Below are 17949 nucleotides of genomic sequence, written 5' to 3'. Positions count from 1 at the left end.
AAATACAAGATCTTACTTCATTTTGTCAAATCATGTCTCAAGTAGGAACTATTCAAAAGGTTTCCATGAAAAAGACATGCCTTAAAAACACCAATGCAATACATTGCAGTGAGCATCTGCCATGATACAGGCTTAACAATAAACTGTGTCCAGCCAGTGGCAGCCTTCAATATTTGCTATAGGGGATGAAGAACTGAAACTATTGATTTCTGTGAGTCCATAAATATTTACTACATTTGAAATGTACTTACAGTGCACTACCATTTTTAAGAAACTGTGGGCTGTCCTACTATCAGGCTAAGGGAAAAACTGAATTAAAGCACTGAGAGTGGAAACTCTTAGAGGCTGATTAGACAATTATTTAGGAAAATTAACAGTGCACACACACACACACTCTCTTATTCTGTATGCATGCAAATAGGTGCTCCAGTTCTGAGTTTTGCCACCTCTCATTTCCAGGACCCGTTCATTGGCCTGTTTGTGGTTAGCAATCAGCCAGTCAGTTCGATGCAGGATTCTGCAAACTAGAGGTTTTGACCACATGTACAAGATGTACTTTCTTACTTGTGTATGCTCCTCCTTCACCCTCCCTCCTACTTTTTTTTCTTGTTCTTTTCTTTCCCCCTCTCATAAGAAACCAGTTCTTTCACTTGCAGCTCCAACCAACACACACTAACAGCTTCTCGGGACTATATGTGTTGTCCAGCATCTGCTGGAGCACTATATCATAGTACCTCTACCCCAACAGTTCCCAATAGGAATATTAAGAGCAGGGTCTCCCCTCCCACATCCATCCACAAAGTCTGCTGCTTTCTTGCTCAGCATTCTGGCAGTTCAGATGCTGAGAAACACCTTCATCACTATGTATTTTGGCAGAAGTTGTACTATATTTCTTAGTAACATGAAAGGAAACAGAACTGCAAGGACTCTGAGAAATATTTAGCCAAGCTACTCATTTATTGAGCCTTTATCAGTTACATCTTTATTAACAGGTCAAAAAAAACATCAAGCATCAGAAAATAAAATTCCCTTCATGTGGATAGGGTTTTCTGGGGAGAAAGGTTAGAAGAGATAAAATGTTTTCTAGGTGGAAGAACATGCTTCAAGTTTCTTAGAAAAATTTCCCCAGAGCAATAGAGTCTCAGAAGAAACCATTTTTGTACAGCACTGCACTTAGATCCCAGTCAAAGGGAGAAACAAAAGGGAGAAAAGGTTTACATTTATATACAGGACAAGCAATACAAAGCATCAGCTGGACGTTCATTTAACATTTAAGGTTTACACCACTAGTGTGGATGAGCTACTAAGGTGGAGAGCTCTTTTTCTCCCACAAGGTTGTATTACTGCAGGTTCTAGTTGGACGGCCAAAGTGTAGCCACTTAAGTTCCATTAATCAGCACAGAAGCTGATTTTGACAGGTATCATTTCAATAGCACACAGTTCCCTCAAGGCAAACATTTAGATGAATGGACACAGTTTTGCTCTTAGCCTCTCCATTCTTGCTGGAAGAAGACCCACCATCTCCTTACTGAGTTCTAGCTCAGTTTCAATAGCATGGACAGCATCTGGGTGCTTCTCACAATAGTTTACCAGAAACATGTAATACACGAATGACAGCTGCATATTTTCCAGCTGCTTTTTGCTATCAGAAGTAATAATTTTACCATACAGTCGTGCAATATGAAATTTAGCCACCATTGCAGGGCGAAGAACATCTTCCTCGAGCTCCTCAGGAAACACCTTATCTGGGCTCCTCAGTGAATCTAAGAAGAGTTCATAATATTTGATGGCTAACTGAGCCAGACTGTTAATTTTTTTAATTGTGTGCGAGTCTAACTCTTCTAACCTGTTACCAATAGCTACCTTCAAATCCATCATCTCATAATAGGTATCTGCTAGTTCAAACTGAAGCTGCCTAGTGATTAACAGGTAGTACTGTGGGTTCAGGTCTGCATATAAAGGCTCCAACATGTCTATTCTACGCTTGTGCATTTTGCAACGTCTCTCATAGTCTTCTTCAAAGAAAGCAAGTACCTTAAACAAAGCACTGTGATCCTGAACGATTTGAATATGGTCAGTAACGTAACCATCCACCTGAAAAAACTCTTTTGCTTCCTGAACATAATTCTGACCCACTAGAAAGATTTCTCTGGCTTCCTGAAAATCTAAAGGGTATAGGCTGCTCACTTTTTCTTCCATGGCTAACACAGAGTCACATATATCACTCGTCCCAAAAAGCACAGCCTTTTTCCTGCCATTCTCTTTTTCATCTTCTTCTTTCTTCCTTTGGGCTTTAAGTTCCAATTGCCTGTCTGGATCCAGCTCTCCTACGTTGTCCTGAAAAGATAAAGCATGCTAATTAAAAACACACGTGCCTTACAAAGACAAGCTTGCACTGCATCATTTTACTTCTGAGGTATCTTTCAAACACAAAGTAATTAGCAACCAAACACAAGACACATTAGTTATTCAACCTTATATTCACTAAAAAACATATTGATAACATCTACATCCTACAAAAAAAACAATGACAATGCTAAAACAACTCAAGTCTCCCCACTCTGTACAACAGCCAAACCATGAAAGCTTCTGTTTCAGCAAATGCTGAGTTTCGAGCATGAAAATACAAGCATACAGAAATGCAAGATGACGTTCTTACTGCTTGTTAACTAAGAAGTCAACCTGCCAAAAAACAAGGCACAAGAAAACTCAACAAAGAGGAGGGGAATTTGTGAAGCTGCTGTAGAAGCAGCACACTGCTCACACCGCAGAGCTGAGCTCACATTTGTGCTTATTTCTAAGTACTACAATAAAGTCAAGGCACAACATGAAGTACCTGCTAGATTTCCAGCATCTCTTGAATTATTCCCTGGACAATTGTTCATCATTTGCTACCAACCATGAATCAATTCCTGCTACAAGCATCAAAACAGATTTTTTTAAACAACAACAACAACAACAACAAAGAACAGATTTGCAGTTACCTCAAGTAATTTCCGAGCGCTCTGCAGAAGATTCAAGCAATACTTAATCCAGCACCTTGCAATTTCAGCTTTTCTCTGTCTAAGGTCCTGCTGCTCTTGCTCCGTTTCATCTAATTAATGGACATAAGCACACAGCCTTCAGAAAAGCTTAAGCATTCCAGTATTAACCTCAAATGTTATGCAAAGAATACATTATTTATATTTAATTATTTTTAATTTGTTGTCAGACAAAAGCGTTCTCTGTGTTGGGGTATATAACACCTCTGTAAACTGCCGTTCTGGTAGAAACCCATATAGATTAACATGGATGTGTCATGTGTGAATTCTTCAAAAAGGAATGCATGTTTAGAAAGCTTTAAAATCTTACTGGAAAAGGTCTTCATGTCTCTCTGTAGCAGGAGAAAAAATAATAGTTTGCTTTCCGAGATTCATCAGCCTGCTCAATTACTGCTACTGTCAATGACAGATTCCAGACTCAATATTAAAAAAAGGGAACAAAATTAAGGGCAACTGCCTTTGGTACCAACACAGTATCTATTAGCTCTGCAGCTCCTGTATTTTACTCCCCATGATCTCCCCACTGCTATAAATAGTCCTGAGATATCACTTTCAAAACACAGATGGGTTTCAAACTTCCCATTCTCTGAACAGGGGGCACTGAGTTTGCTGAACAATGAGGGGATGCGAGCACTCCTTGTCACCAAATGAAAAGTCATACTCAGATCAGTTATGTTTGTTATTATCCATCAGAGAGAACCAGGCTGTTCTTATAAGGAAGTAATTATTGCTAATTTAAAAAAGGCACCTTCACTAAGCATTTGTGCACATGTTTACATACTGATTAACAAGACAGAAGGAAAGTGCATCAGAGTGGCCAATGTTGACTGTGTATTAGCCCGTCTGTGAGCTAGTGCTCCCTGCACAGTGACCTTCAGCTTCACAGCCCCGCTTCTCTGTTCTGGGAAAAGTGAATATCAGAGGAACATTCACTCCACCACACAGACACAAATATCACTGTTTAGTGGAGGAGGAAGCTGAGATAAACGTTGGTTGACTTGCCCAGAAGTCACACAAGAAATTTATGAAGTATAACCAGGACGCTTTGTCACTTTCAGTCTCACGCCTGAATTCTACAGCATAACTGTAAGTGTGCTCCCGTGCTCTGCTCATTACCCAACACATAACCTCCATTTTTGGCTTGTGAACCATATTAAATCAAACAACTGTGCAGGCACGTAGCTACAGAAGTCTGCAAACCCTCACTCAGATCTTCTGAATGTTTCATAAAATACGTTGTCTGAAAACAGCCTACAAATAAGCATAGCTCAGTTCTGACAGCCCTGTTCCCTGAAACTAAAAGTCTTTTGGACACCACCCTCAAAGGCAACTGCAGAGTTTTCTGTGTTTTTGAGCTAAGGGAAATTCTGAAAGCAATGAAACTAACTGAAGTTCAGTGACAGTGGGTTAAATAAAACTTGGCTGAACCTATTCAAAATTCAATTTCATGTGTAATAACATCATTGGATTAAAGTGCTTGTATCCTGAACAGCTCAAATCATTAGAAGCTGAACAATACACACTGTTATAAGCCAGAGTTAAGAACTCAGACTAGGGCTGCCCTGCGTGCTTGCTTACTCTCTGTGAGTTAAGCTCTGTCCCTTTTAAACTTCCATTTGCCCAAGACATGGAATGTAAAGAGCTATGCTGTAGATAAGGAAAGCATAAGCCTACAGCAGAGGATTTGAATGCTGATGCTATCACATAACTACAGATCCTTAAAGCTATAGTCATTTTTTTCTTTCCACCTTTAAAAACCATTTTTAGGAAGCATTTGTTTTGAATCATTGAATTACTGTCTTCTGACAATTCAGAAGTCAAGGTAAGCTGTATTTTACATATAAATACAAACCAGTTTATTGTAAGCAGAAGAAGACTGCTGAAAATTATCACTTGGATAAGTTTAGTACATACAAAGAGACTTCATTTTAATACAGGTACTAACAGTGCACAATTCACCTTCTTTATCATTGAACACTTCTACATGAACTTACTGTCTTCAGAAGATGGCACCTGTCCAGCCTGGCTGAAGATGACGCTGGCTGCTGCTAAGCAGTGTCGGGACTCCATAAAGCATTGCTGAGACAGATGGAAACAACAGTTTGTCACCAATGGAAGGAACAGAAAGACTGCTCTCCGCTAAACCCCCTCACCTCATGCTGTAAGAGACAGGGGCACAAGGCAAATATAGAACTGAGAGGCTCAGCAGCTTGCTCCCCAGGGCAATGGAATAAAATATGTTTTTTCCACACCTACGACTGAATACAGTATTTTAGCTAAGTATTTTTGTGCTACCACAGCCACAAGAACAATTGTGAACGTTCTCACACTGCTCTGATCTATGTTACCATCACTTCCTTTTGCCTTGTCATAGTATCACAGGGTGTTAAACAGAATCAGCTGGACAAACAAGTCAACATTACAAGTCAGATTTAGATCTCTTTACTCATATTTGCCTTGTTTAATGATTACGGTTGTCAACGCAGCAAGAAACACAGAAATCATGAATTGCTGTTGAAATCAGCATTAACAGGCTGAGGTATGGTAGAAGACTTAAGTATAGGAAGGTATCTGAGTAGTTTGGGACATAACCCCTAAAAAAGACCTGGAGCACTTCCTGGCTCAGTGGATTATTTAGAGCCAATAAAGATGTGTGGAAGCAAACCACTTCTTACACAATTAAAGCAGAAAAGCATGAGGTAAATTACCTTGGAAAGATAGTACTGTGACAAGGTAGCAGCGTTGAGCGCCCATTCTACCGGGTAGTAGCCGCAGTACTCAAGCTGTCGCTTAAGAGTAGTATGACAATACTGAGCAGCCTTCTCAGTCATCTCCAGGTGCTGGTAGACTTGGGCCAGATAATACAGTGTATGTGTATAGGCTTTTTCAAATCTGGAAAAACAAGCTCTTCAGACTTCTTTTAATTCTTTAGACCCTAAAAAAAAACACCCCCCTAAATAAAAATAAAAATCTAGGTTGCTGTTACTCACCCACCTTTTTGATCTTTCTTGGTCTGTGAGCTTTTCTTCTCCTTCTGCCATGAAATGTTCACTGGGATCCAAGGGAGGATTTCCATCCTGCATGAGTACAGAGTATGTTCAAGAAGGTGCATCTCTCTTACTTTGTGACTCCCTCTTCTGGCTGCAGACTATTTACCCACTTTCCTTTCCTAAACTGAACAGAACTTCACATAATGCATCTACTTCTATCTGACTGTCACACTTCTGATGCAATTCTATATACCTCAAGAAATTTAGGAAAAGCAGCCCATGATTTCACATGGAAATACAAGGGTTTGGCTTGTAAAAACTTGTTTGTGTAGTTTAAAATAACACATGCTACCTGCCTCAGAAATACTCACTCTTGTATTCCACAGGACTATAATTGGGAGTCTTTAGATTATACAGCACCAAAATGGCTCTACATGATGCTTTTCAAAGCATCAATTTACTGCTAAGCACATCTGCAAGCATGAAATGTTCACTTGCCTGGCAACACTAATCTGTAACGTGAAAACACTCTGCAAGAAGTAGTGCACGCAACATGATGTCAGGAGTGCTCAGCTATAAAGACTGTTTGTGCTGCCTTGATGCGACTTCAACTCCCTTTATTCACAAGCTGGTGAAACAGCAGGCAACATCTTCAGAGGATGAAGCTGTTAAATCTTAATTCAACTTGCACGAGGGTCAGGTAGATCAAGTGTTTTTTTGTTATTTAAACCAGATGTTCTGTCAGAATCCTTACATTGATATATCTTGTGATATGTACAAGACTGTCTATTTTCTTCACACAAGAACAGAAAGATACAGTTGTACACATTAACAAAAGAAAGCTATCAATATCGTGCTTAGCTGGGTATAAATATCAAAGATGAACATCAGGAATTAATTACGCTGAGGATCTGTGGAGAGATGTGGCATCTCTAGTTAGACCAACTGATCCAGAAGGCAGAAAACAGAAGATCTTTTCCATGAACATGTCTTAATTCCTTATATCCACTACCTATTCTTTAACCATAGACTAGCACAGCTACAAAGGCAGCGCAATGGCAGGGAGTAACCAATAAGGAATAACCTGTGCTGAAATTTCCAGGAGAGTAACCTGTGCTGTAAGCTGTATTCCCATAAAACCATAATTTCATGAAACTACCTTGTTTAACCTGAAACACAGAATGCTGCTCCTTTAAGGTCACTAATATTTTCAGCTCCCTCAACAACTGCCCTGTCCCCAAAGCAAGCTGGTGTTAGAAAGGCTTTGCAAAGACTGTAACAATAGCACAAGGGAGCCTTTGTCGATACACAGCAGAATCCACAACTCAGAACACCATTTAACATGCAAAAGGGGTTTAGCTGTTCAGAAGACTGTCCTCTTGGAAACAAGCTGAACTACTTGCCTCTGTGCAGCATGACATTGCCGTTCAGTCAGAGAAAACCACGCAGATGTTACAGTTTGTTTTCCTTCTCGAACCAAAAGCAATTGCCTGACCTTCTAAAGCATTCCCATAATAAAAGTGGGATGATCTTAATCAGAAGCCAGATTCAGCACTGGAGTATCAATTCAAAGACCTTGTAATAAGGATCACTGTTTTCTGACACAAACTATTTTCTCAGATCCATGTTGGAATTATCAAGTGATCCTCCTACGCCTTCTATGCCAGTAAACAAACCACGCGGCTTTTCAGAAGCGACATCACAAAGCTCACAAACTCAAGTTGTTTTGTACGTTTTCTTCCACAATTATCAAAACTGTAAGTGGTGTATGAATGTAAGAGCTGCTGCCAGATTAATAAGCACCGTACCTCTTTCATGTACTGATTATACAAGGCTTCTGCAGATTCCAAGTAAGTCTGGCCAGTTTTAATTTCATCCCTTTCGGACCATAGGATACCTAGATTGTTCTGAAGTTAAAAGGGAAAAAAAAAGCAATTATTTTCCAATCAATTCCACTTACACTAAACATTTTCTCCATAGAATTTATTGGTCTTCAACCCTACGTATCTGCCTAATATAACTGATTCCAAAAGGCAAAAATTGTTCTCACCTACTTTATCACAAGCTGCTCAAAGAGGAGGGTTCTCACAGAGACAAGCATACAAAGTCACCTCACAAATGGCAATTTTCTGTGTTTACCCTGCTAAATTGTCCCTGGTGTGTTCATATAGAAAGGTTTCTGTACACAGTCTATTCTGCACCTGATTCAAGCAACCTTGAAATCATACAGATATAAGGAGAGTCAAGGACAAATAAATCTGTCACTGAGTCTTTGTGGAAAAACCTAATAGGGAAAAAGTGTGGAAGGAATGAATACCTGCACATTTTGACGAGGAAATTAAAAAGTGCTGTGGTGCAAAAGCCACAAACTTAAAGACAGTAGTGAATATCACAGCAAAGTGCATGGTAACGTCTCACTGCATCTACTCTTTACAAAAAACAACCCTAATGTTATTATTAAGTTGAAGGTGCTAATTGCAAACCCATGTTTAGTGGGCTAATTTAATTCCTAGCACGTGCTGTTACAAAATCTAACAGGACTGGAAACAAAAAACCTTCAGAAAGCTCTTACATGTAGCTGAATGCCAGCCTTGTAGACCTTTCGATTCCTTCTATTTTATTATATTTTAAGAGAAAGCCACACGTATCATGACAGCTATGAACAAAAACACTTTGCCCACAGCTGTGCAACAGAATTGACCAAATTTAATTAGCCAGAAATCATCACATGTATCCTTATGCAGAAAGGCAGAAAGGAGGAGGAGGAGGGCTATAGAAACAGGCCTGGTAGGAAAAGGAATGCTCCTCCTTGCCAAACAGGCATCAGTGAGGTGACAGTGTACTTTACAGCACTGGAGAGTACTCATGTAAAAGTACAGCCACTACTGGCTGCCACAATCTTGACGTTCAGTGTTGTGTTTTGGGTTTTTTGTTTGTTTGGTTTTTATTTAGATTCTCAAGTGTTACTTCCAGCACATCAGTAAAATTGCTGGGAAGAAATTATTTCCTTGGAGTGGCAGTGGGGTGCTGGGAATGCTGCCCAAAGCTGTGGGTGCCCCGTACCACAAATGGGCAGCCATTTGGGTCATTAGGGTTGGAAAAACTCTCAGCTCACCCAGCCCACCCCCTCAGTGCTACACCCCCACAGCTCTGCAACACCTCCAGGCATGGTGACTCCCCGCACCTCCCCAGCAGCCTGTACCACTGTATCACTGCTCTTTTGGAGTTTTTCCCTAATACTCAACACAAATCACCCCTGGTGCCAACTGAGGCAATCACCCCTCATCTTATCGCTGTTACCTGCTCTGAGGGTGACCTCCACCTCACTACAGCCTCTCCTTCTCAGGTAGAGCAGAAGAAGCCACCATCTGATCCACGCTTCACAGAAGCACACAGTCCCTTTGCAGCTTTACACTGTGTGGCTGTGAAGTACTCCAGAGCCCTTCCTAAATCACAGCAGCCATTTCTAAAAGGGACAACTGCTCTACATAAGTGAAAGTGTGTGTGTGTGTGTGTGTGTGTGCATGTAAGGGACGGGTTCCCACATAAACATCCAGAGGATGTGATCATGTTCTTCAGAATTTTCCTCTTACGTGTAAGATTAAAAACAAAAACATTCCCCAACTCCACTTGGGTAGCAAGTAAAAGCCAAGGCTGTGCAATAAGGTCTCAAACCAGCCCCCTACGGCTGTGCAGCCTCTCAGGCCTCACCTCCCCCAGCCCCGGGCCGTTCCTCAGCCCGTAGTCGACACCCCGCCCCCCCCCGCCCACCTGTGCCTGGATGTAGAGTGACACGCAGTCCCGGTTCAGTCGGTGCGGCTCGAGCAGCTGCGTGCAGCGCTGCAGATGTTCCTCTCCCGCCGACAGCTCCTCGGTGTCGGTGTGGTTGACGCCCAGCTCGAACTCCAGCACGGCCCGCCTCACGGCCAGCAGCCGCGGCTCGCTGCAATCCTCGGCGGCGCTCAGCTGCTGCTTCACCTCCTGCAGCAGCGCTCGGGCGCTGTACTTGGAGCGGTAGGGCTCCGTCTCCGGGTCCTTACGGGACTCCACGTCCGACAGCGTCTTGGCGTTGCGAAACTTCTCGCACGCCGCGGCCCACCAGCCGCCCGCCGCCGCCATCTTGTCGCCGCCGCCGCCGCCGTTCACCCGCCCCGCGTCACGCGAGCCCCGCCCCCCTCCCGCCGTCACGGCGACCCGCGAGACTTTGTGCAACATCAGACAGCGGCCGAGCGTCCAACGGCTGTTTAATGTGGTAAAAACACGGACAGTCCGCGCTCACTCGACGGCTGCCCCTGCCGGCCGGCCCTGCTGCCAGCCGCCGAACCTCCCGTTCTTCTTGAAGCCGCCAAAGCGCGGCTGCGGCCTGCGGCTCGAGTCCTGCGGCTGCTCCTCCAGCTCCGGCAGCTCCTTGGCCACCGCCAGCTGCCAGCGCCGCGTGTCCCGCCACTGCTCCTGAGACACAGACACCACACGTCAGCACTGCGAGTGGCACAGCACCAACACAGCACAGCACAGCCATGGAAAAAGAGGAAATAACCCAATGCTTCTGCCCATCTCTCAGTGCAGCATCCCTGTTACGTCACACACCCCATCCTCTAACCCACCCTGAACAAAATCCCAGGTAAGACCATATATCCCACTTCACATAACACAACTGTTCCAACTGTAATGTACCTGTATGTTATTCAGCTCATCCATGGGGATATCGAAGCACACCCCCTGTAACAACAGGTAAATAAATAAATAAATAAAGTGGTATTTTCTTTCCACAAATATATCCCAGGACACAAAACTGAACACACACACACACACAAACCAACACCGCCACCCCTCCTTCCCAAAGGACGGGCTGTCTTACCATCTTCCCCTTGAGGAAACGCATGGCAGATATCTTGCTGTCTATTTCCTCGCCAAGCTGCTCCTTCAGCCCTCTCCAGGCGTAGCTCATGGAACGCATCTCTATAGAGCACTGTAACACCATAGTCACAAAGCCCTTTGGGAGTAACAGAGAAATACACTTGTAAGAGGAAACTGAACTTGCTTGGACAGCCTATAGCTTATAGGAAGTAAGGTGCTTCCTGAAAAAGGTAAACTACAACAGCAAGAGCCAGCCTATCAGACTGTAAGGATTCCTTAATTAGGCTCTTCTGTAGCATCAAAGACTTGAGTTATTTAGATGTCCAGCACAATTACTTGGTGTCTCATTGCAAGAAAACGTGCTGACTGTTACCAAGTCTCTCTAGTTTCCCACAGCATGCCAGTAAGTGCGGAGTTCCATTAAAGAACATTAAACTAGAATGAGCTAACAGTTCTAAGAAATCATACTCAAAGGTCCTGAAGAGAAGGTACTAAAATGCCACACTTGCACAGAATTCAAGCAATCCTTTTATCTGTTCTTGTTAAAGCAGTTATAATGTTATTTACCGCAGCTGAGTTGAGTAAGGAACGCTGCTGTATGGAAGATGCCCCAGAAATATGGGCTAGAGCTGCTGCCAGGGCATCAACTGCCCCTTTCTCCTCTATGATCTCTCGAGCCGCCTGCCTGAAGTAGTCTATCGCAGAAGAAGGAACGGCATATAAACACCTGCATGTGGACAGCATGACAGTTGAGATCAGCACACTGACTGTCAGTGTGAAGTGCAGTCACATTCAACACAAGTTAGAGTTTAACAGTTTAAAGATTAACAGCAACTCCTGCACTTTTTTAAAGATGAGGTGAATCCAACACCATGCTTATCATCTTCACATCTGTGATATCCTCACCCGCTACCAAACCCTCCACCAAGGCAATTTCTACCAATCAGGCAGCAAACATAAGCACAGCTGCATGGAATAAAATGCTCAACCTTAGCCAGTAAAATGACAGAGAAACACAGGATGGGCTACAACACCCTCGCCATTCATCAAGAGCAGTGGAACTCTTCCCCCACACAACAGCAATTTTCCTATCAATAGATTTTTGTGCCATAAGAACAGATTAACTTTAGGAAGAATATAGAGAACATTTAGATCTACGAAAAGGTCTACATTTAAGCACACAGAGATATACTGCTATCATTTCATGAAGAATAGTCAGTGTCTGCAGGCAAAGCAGCTGACTTCTATGACACAGGGAATTACATGCAGAACTTTAGATCAGAACCTTAGAACTTTACACTGACAGTACAGCTGCTGGAAAAACTTTAGTATTTTAAGAATAGACAGATAAACTTACTTCTTAGCATCATCACTTGAAGCTTTAACTATATCTGTAGCAGATGGAACACCTATACGCCTGAACGTAATGCCCTGGAATCAAGAAAACAGATTATAATTAAAGGTATTTTCAGCCCTCTATAATTCAACTCTATCTGAGTCATATTACTGAGACCTGCATTTATTTGATGTTTATAGAAACAAACTTCTACTTAAGTGGAAATATTCCTAAAACTAGAAAAAAGTTTTTGTTTAAGTTGCTGCCTTTGTTAATCTGAAGCTACTTTATATCGATTCACTGTAATGAAAGGCAAGGACTCTTTCATGCATTCCTGCTACAGTCTGCATACTGACAGCAACACAGTACTGCCAGCATGGGCAAACTCATGAGAACCCATAGAATAGGCTGATGCTGATGCATTTACCAGCACTAAAATGCCAAAATTTCACGTCAATCCACTTCCATGCTGGCATCATGCAACCCTGGTCAGCCTGCAGTTACATAATGTAAGAGTGCCACTGTCTCTTCAGGACTCAGATTATTCCATTAAGTTTAAGGTAGAACTCACCGCTTTCTGCTCAACCTGCTTCAGAAGGTCTTCTTCTCTCCTCTGATAGAAACAAATACAGATCCCTGTCCGGCCAGCACGACCCGTACGTCCAGAACGATGGATGTAGGAATCGACATCCTTTAGAAATTCAGATCAGCATGAGAAAACCTTGTATCATTTAAACCACTGACATTTATACACTGTGAGAGAGAGTAAAACAAACTCTACTTCCGAATGCTAAGGAATGATACATTTCTACCCCCAAGCTCATAAGCACACACTAACCATTGGAGATCTGCTACCCCAGGTTTAACAAACACCACAGACACAGATTTTTCGAAGTAAAAAGCACCAATGGAGTTTCAAAATAAGAAAAAAGGGGTATAGGAGTATTTTAGAAGTGGAACAAAACAAAGCCCAAAGATGTTCAGAAGGGATTCAGAAACACAGCGACAGAAAAGGAACTGCACACTGTATTGCCACAAAAAATAATATTTAATAAAAAATTATTTTACTCTCTTTTCCCTGGTAACTTACCTTTGGTGGTGAGCACTGTATAACCAGGTCAACTTCAGGAATATCCAAACCACGGGCAGCTACATTTGTTGCAATCAGAACCTCAAATGCACCATTTCTGAAGCCTTTTAGTGTAATTTCTCTCTGCTTCTGTGGAATGTCACCGTGCAATGACTGGGCCTCCTGTCAGTGAAACAAACCACTGAGACATTATTTAACAGGCATCACAGACACAACAGCTTGAGACTTTCACGTGGATTGTTCACAAGAAAACATGCTATTAGTTATTAGAAAACTATTGCTGTTAGTGGTCTTTAGTACCAGACATTTTTCTCTGAAAAAAATAACCAAACAACAAAAGCCAGCACGTGTTTACCTTCAAAAGAGGGTAATAATTCAAGCAAGCACAAGAAACCTCCTTAATTTATCACCTGAGGACTGAACAAGCCATGAAATGACTTTCCAAGGGCAAGAGAACATTCCATAGCAGTAAAGTATTAGGTGGATTTTCTTGAATAGTGGCTGATCAAATAATAGGTGCTATTAAGAGATAATATTTCCTGGCTATTCAGTACATTTCCCTACTGATGTGGTTCTGTATGATCTTAAAGCTGAAGGAATAATGGTATGATCACAGCCACGAGGGTATTTTAACTGCAAAGCTCTGCTTTCAGGCACGGATTTCAGAAGTCTGAGAAACAAGGAGAAATAACTGCATCCAGGCAACGTCAGCCTCCAATCTATTTCAGGTCACCTGCTCTCCATTCAAACCCCAGTACCTGTTTGAGCGCAGAATTCAAAGCCAACTCATTTGCTTCCCTTTTTGTCTCACAGAAGACAATTGTCCGCCCATTACTTCCACTGTAGACTTGAATGACATCCCCAAGAACTTCTGCTTTCTGTGACGAGTGACACTGTATGGCCAAGTGCTGTTTGGGAAAGAAGCACCATAAGCATTCATATTAAATCTAAGCTCAGAACAGGAGAAACAAAACAAATTCAGTTGTAGGATGTCTGTACTTAATTGATTTTTAAATTGCAGCTCTAGTTTATATATTAATGTATCAATTAAGGGAAAAGTCATTCCATTCCTTCACTGAGAAAGCCAGCATGGAACCCATTTCACCCAGGCGATGTGTTTTCTGGACCCACAGAACTCTGCAAAAGAATCACTCACTTCCACAGTCGTGGCAGTCCTCTGAGTCTTCTTTCCAATCAGGTCTACCTGTTCATATTCACCTTTCATGTATTTTTTTGCCACGTCGTATACCCAGCGTGGACAAGTTGCAGAAAACAGCAATGTCTGAGGGTTGTTCTCAGAACCTGGCAAGAAAGATCACCAACTTCAGCCATCGCAGTGGACTCAGGCTTGAGACCATGCAAACTGACTAACTGATCAAGCAAAGCAAGTGAATTCTCTCAAATTGACAAGTTTATAGGTACAGGAAGACAGCTACAAGAAGAAATTGAAGCAATGAAAACATTTCTAATATCCTTTTCACACAAAATGAAAAGTTACAGTAACATGAACTTCAACAAGCCAAATCCTTCATGTCTGATCCCAGAACTTACCTTTTTTATAAGCAAATCCTAAGATTTCTTCTACTTGTTCAGCAAAACCCATGTCTAACATGTGATCAACTTCATCCAAAACAACATGCTTCACGTTGGAAAGGTCCAGCTTGCTATTCTGAATGTGGTCTTTGATCCGCCCAGGAGTTCCCACAAGAATATCAATACCACTTTTAAGGAGATCCACTGGAAGAAAAGAGAGAAAAACATCTGTGTCAGAGTGCTGAGACAGAAGGTAAAAAAGCTACCGGCACACAGCTTGTTTTTTTCAGCTAAGTTCTTTCTCTTTCACTGCTGGCTGTGGAAACAGATAGAGTCACAGTCACACACACAGTTCTCTTTTTCCCTTGGACAGTCATGCAGTCCCAGCATATGTCCACTCACAAAACACACACTCACGATAAAGAAGCAAAAAGGAGGATTAGGTACTTGGCAGACCTACAGCCACATTTTTAAATTAAGATTTATTGCAAATAAAACAATTCAGCTCTGCACGATCCCTTTACAGACAACATGATGGCTGACTGAAGAGAAACTGATGGGGAAAAAAGCAAGTTTTACTCATGGCAAGAAGCTGACTCTCACCCTTCAAGTTTACTTACACTGCTCTTTATATGGAGATCCTCCATAAAAACACGCCACTGAGAGTTTCCTTGTGAGATTCTTGAAGTCCTTGGCGACCTGAATAGCCAATTCCCTGGTTGGAACCAGAACCAGCACCTGGAGAGAGTGACAAGAAACAAAACATGCAGCTGTGCTTGGGAGAGGGCACAGAGAACAGGATTCACTTCAGGATTCACAAAGGAGGGGTGCTGCAGAACTACTACCATTTAGTGGGCTTTTTTTTGCTCATCTGTTACTCAATTCTATGCTTTACATGCAAAGGTGGTACAGCTCCCCATCATCCCAGTTACGTTTCCTGTCACCTGGAAACTGTGTGTCACTGCCTCAAAGTCAGCAAGAGGAAACAAGGAAAACCATTACAAGATAACACGAGATGCAGAATGGCAATGTTTTTCTTAACATCAGGTACAAGAGATATTTCAGTACTATCACTGAGGACATTTAAGGCAATGCTCACTGTGAGAGAACAGAAAGTAATGCTGAACAATTTGGCATAGTTTAGATCTTAAAAGAGAAAACATGAAATGCCACAAACCCTCTATTTCCACCTACCTGTCCTCCTGCAGCACCTTTCCTTTCACTCCTGTTTTAAATAATTAAATTCATTCCCAGAAATCTTTCAGACAACAGTACTTTCAGTACTACAAGCACAAATAAAGGAGAAAGAGATCTTCAAAGCAACCAAAAAATCTGCTTTGCCACACTCAAAGGTTTTGATTTTAACCCTTAATAAATTACCTTTGGTGAACGGCCTCTTCTCTCATCTCGTGAGACACTCTGAAGCTTTTCGGTCAGTGGAATAGCAAAAGAAAAGGTTTTCCCAGTTCCTGTCCGAGCTTGAGCAATTAGGTCTTTGCCATCGTATATGGGCTGAAAAGTCTTCACTTGCACAGGAAACAGGTATTTTACACCTCGAGCTGTAAGGTAAATCCAAAGAGGTTTCATTGAGCAGGGTTGGATCTCCTGCAAGCTGACCTAACCAGCTGAAGAGCCCTAATTGAGAACTGGATTGAACAAATAAACTCTAAGCCAAAACTGAGCGAATCAGAAGCTTGGCTCCTACTAAATAACAGCAGGATCTGCGGTGGCTGCTTGCACGCATATCATCACAGCATCATAAATGTAGGATGATCTAGAGAATCAACCCTCAGCTTCAGTCTGCTCTATGGATAACAGAGCGCTGTCCTGGGCAAACACTGTTCTGCCACACACATCCCAACAAACCTTTGAGCAGGTTGACGGTGTTTTGGGAGAGAGGAAAATTGGAGAAAGCGCCTTCTCTGGCTTCTTCTGTCAGCTCCTATGAAGACAGGGCAAAAAACCAGCTTGTTAGTCCTGAAAGGTAACGGAGCAGCATAACCTCCACAGCCACACGAGGAAACCCAACCAGAGACAGGGAGCAGCAGAGCAGCGTGGGCAGCAGGGCCAGCATCCACCCGCTGCCAGGCGCTGCCGGCCATGGGGAGCAGCTCTGGCGGCACCACGAATCGCGTTTTACCTCAGCATCGCCGCCGGGCTGCTGGGCCGCGGGTTCGGCGCCGTGTCCGGATACGGGCGCATTGCCGTCCTGCTGGGCCGCGCCGTTCCCGTCCGCGCTCTTCTTCGCCTTCTTGGCTGCGGGCGGCTGGCCCCCGCCGTCGCCCGTTCCGTTCTCCTCCGCCGCGCTCTGTTCTCCCTCATCCTCCCCGCGCCGCTTCAGCTTCTCGACCCGCTTGGGCTTCCTGCCCTTGGCGTCCTCCTGCCGATGGAACGAGGCTGTCACACCACGTGCCCGCCCCGAGCCCAACCAAATGGCCGCCCCCGCTGCCGCACGTGCCGCCCGCCCGCTCTCCGTCCCCGGCACCTTCATCTTCCTCCTGCGGCCGCGGCGGAGCTGCTCGGCGTCCGCGGGTGCCTGCGGCTCGGCGGGGCTGGCGGCGGGGCCGGCGGCGGGCATGGCGGCGGGCAGCTCCCCGCACAGCTCGGAGACGGAACGCGCTCCCGCCCCACCGCCACGGCCCCAGGGAGCGCGCCCCGCCCCCGCGAGCAGGAAGTGAGGAGCGAGGAGCGGCGCGGGGCCGCGGGACGATACAGCCGCAACCGGCAGCAGCGGGAGCGGCCCGGGCGCGGCCCACCCGGCACACAGCCGAGAGTACGGCGGGGCCGCCGCCCGCACCGCCGGCACAACGAGCCGCGCCGCACGGCACCACGCGGCGCCCATCAGCCGCTGCACCGCCCCTTCCGCCGGCACACGACTGCGGTCCCTTCCGCCCGCTTCCCCCGGCCCGGAACGCCCCGGAACCGGGTACCGGATACCGGATACCGGGTACCGGGCCGCGGCTGCCTCGTCCGCTCCGGGGGGACACCCGGCAAAGCACGCGGCTCCCGCGCTGTGGTGAGCGGGATGAGTGCGGCTGTGTGCGCTGCCATCATTAACCGCAGCCTTCTGGTGTCAGCCGCTCCTCCCGGCCCGGTACCATC

General features: G+C 44.2%; 2 protein-coding genes across 2 annotated transcripts; both read right to left on the bottom strand.

The window, feature by feature from the left end:
* Positions 1–934: 934 nt before the first annotated feature.
* On the bottom strand, positions 935–10261 carry KIFBP (kinesin family binding protein). The gene is made up of 7 exons (XM_015866458.2): positions 9803–10261; positions 7840–7938; positions 6036–6118; positions 5750–5933; positions 5036–5120; positions 2985–3094; positions 935–2337 (listed from the first exon to the last, which is right to left on the bottom strand). Exons 1-7 carry the CDS (start codon positions 10244–10246, stop codon positions 1459–1461), a joined length of 1884 nt encoding a protein of 627 aa, XP_015721944.2. The 5' UTR covers positions 10247–10261; the 3' UTR covers positions 935–1458.
* LOC107315713 (nucleolar RNA helicase 2-like) lies at positions 10257–17898 on the bottom strand. The gene is given in 16 exon segments (XM_015866333.2): positions 10257–10483; positions 10706–10750; positions 10890–11024; positions 11456–11615; positions 12246–12319; positions 12796–12915; positions 13315–13476; positions 14073–14222; positions 14471–14616; positions 14866–15051; positions 15468–15585; positions 16228–16406; positions 16714–16789; positions 16988–17227; positions 17333–17691; positions 17694–17898. Coding segments are annotated over 16 exon segments (2532 nt in total). The 3' UTR covers positions 10257–10306.
* Between the last annotated feature and the right edge of the window lie 51 nt (positions 17899–17949).

Source organism: Coturnix japonica, chromosome 6, assembly GCF_001577835.2.
Source record: "Coturnix japonica isolate 7356 chromosome 6, Coturnix japonica 2.1, whole genome shotgun sequence".
Taxonomy (NCBI): domain Eukaryota; kingdom Metazoa; phylum Chordata; class Aves; order Galliformes; family Phasianidae; genus Coturnix; species Coturnix japonica.
The sequence above is the reverse complement of the archived record's forward strand: the minus strand, read 5'-3'. Positions and strand labels throughout refer to the sequence as shown.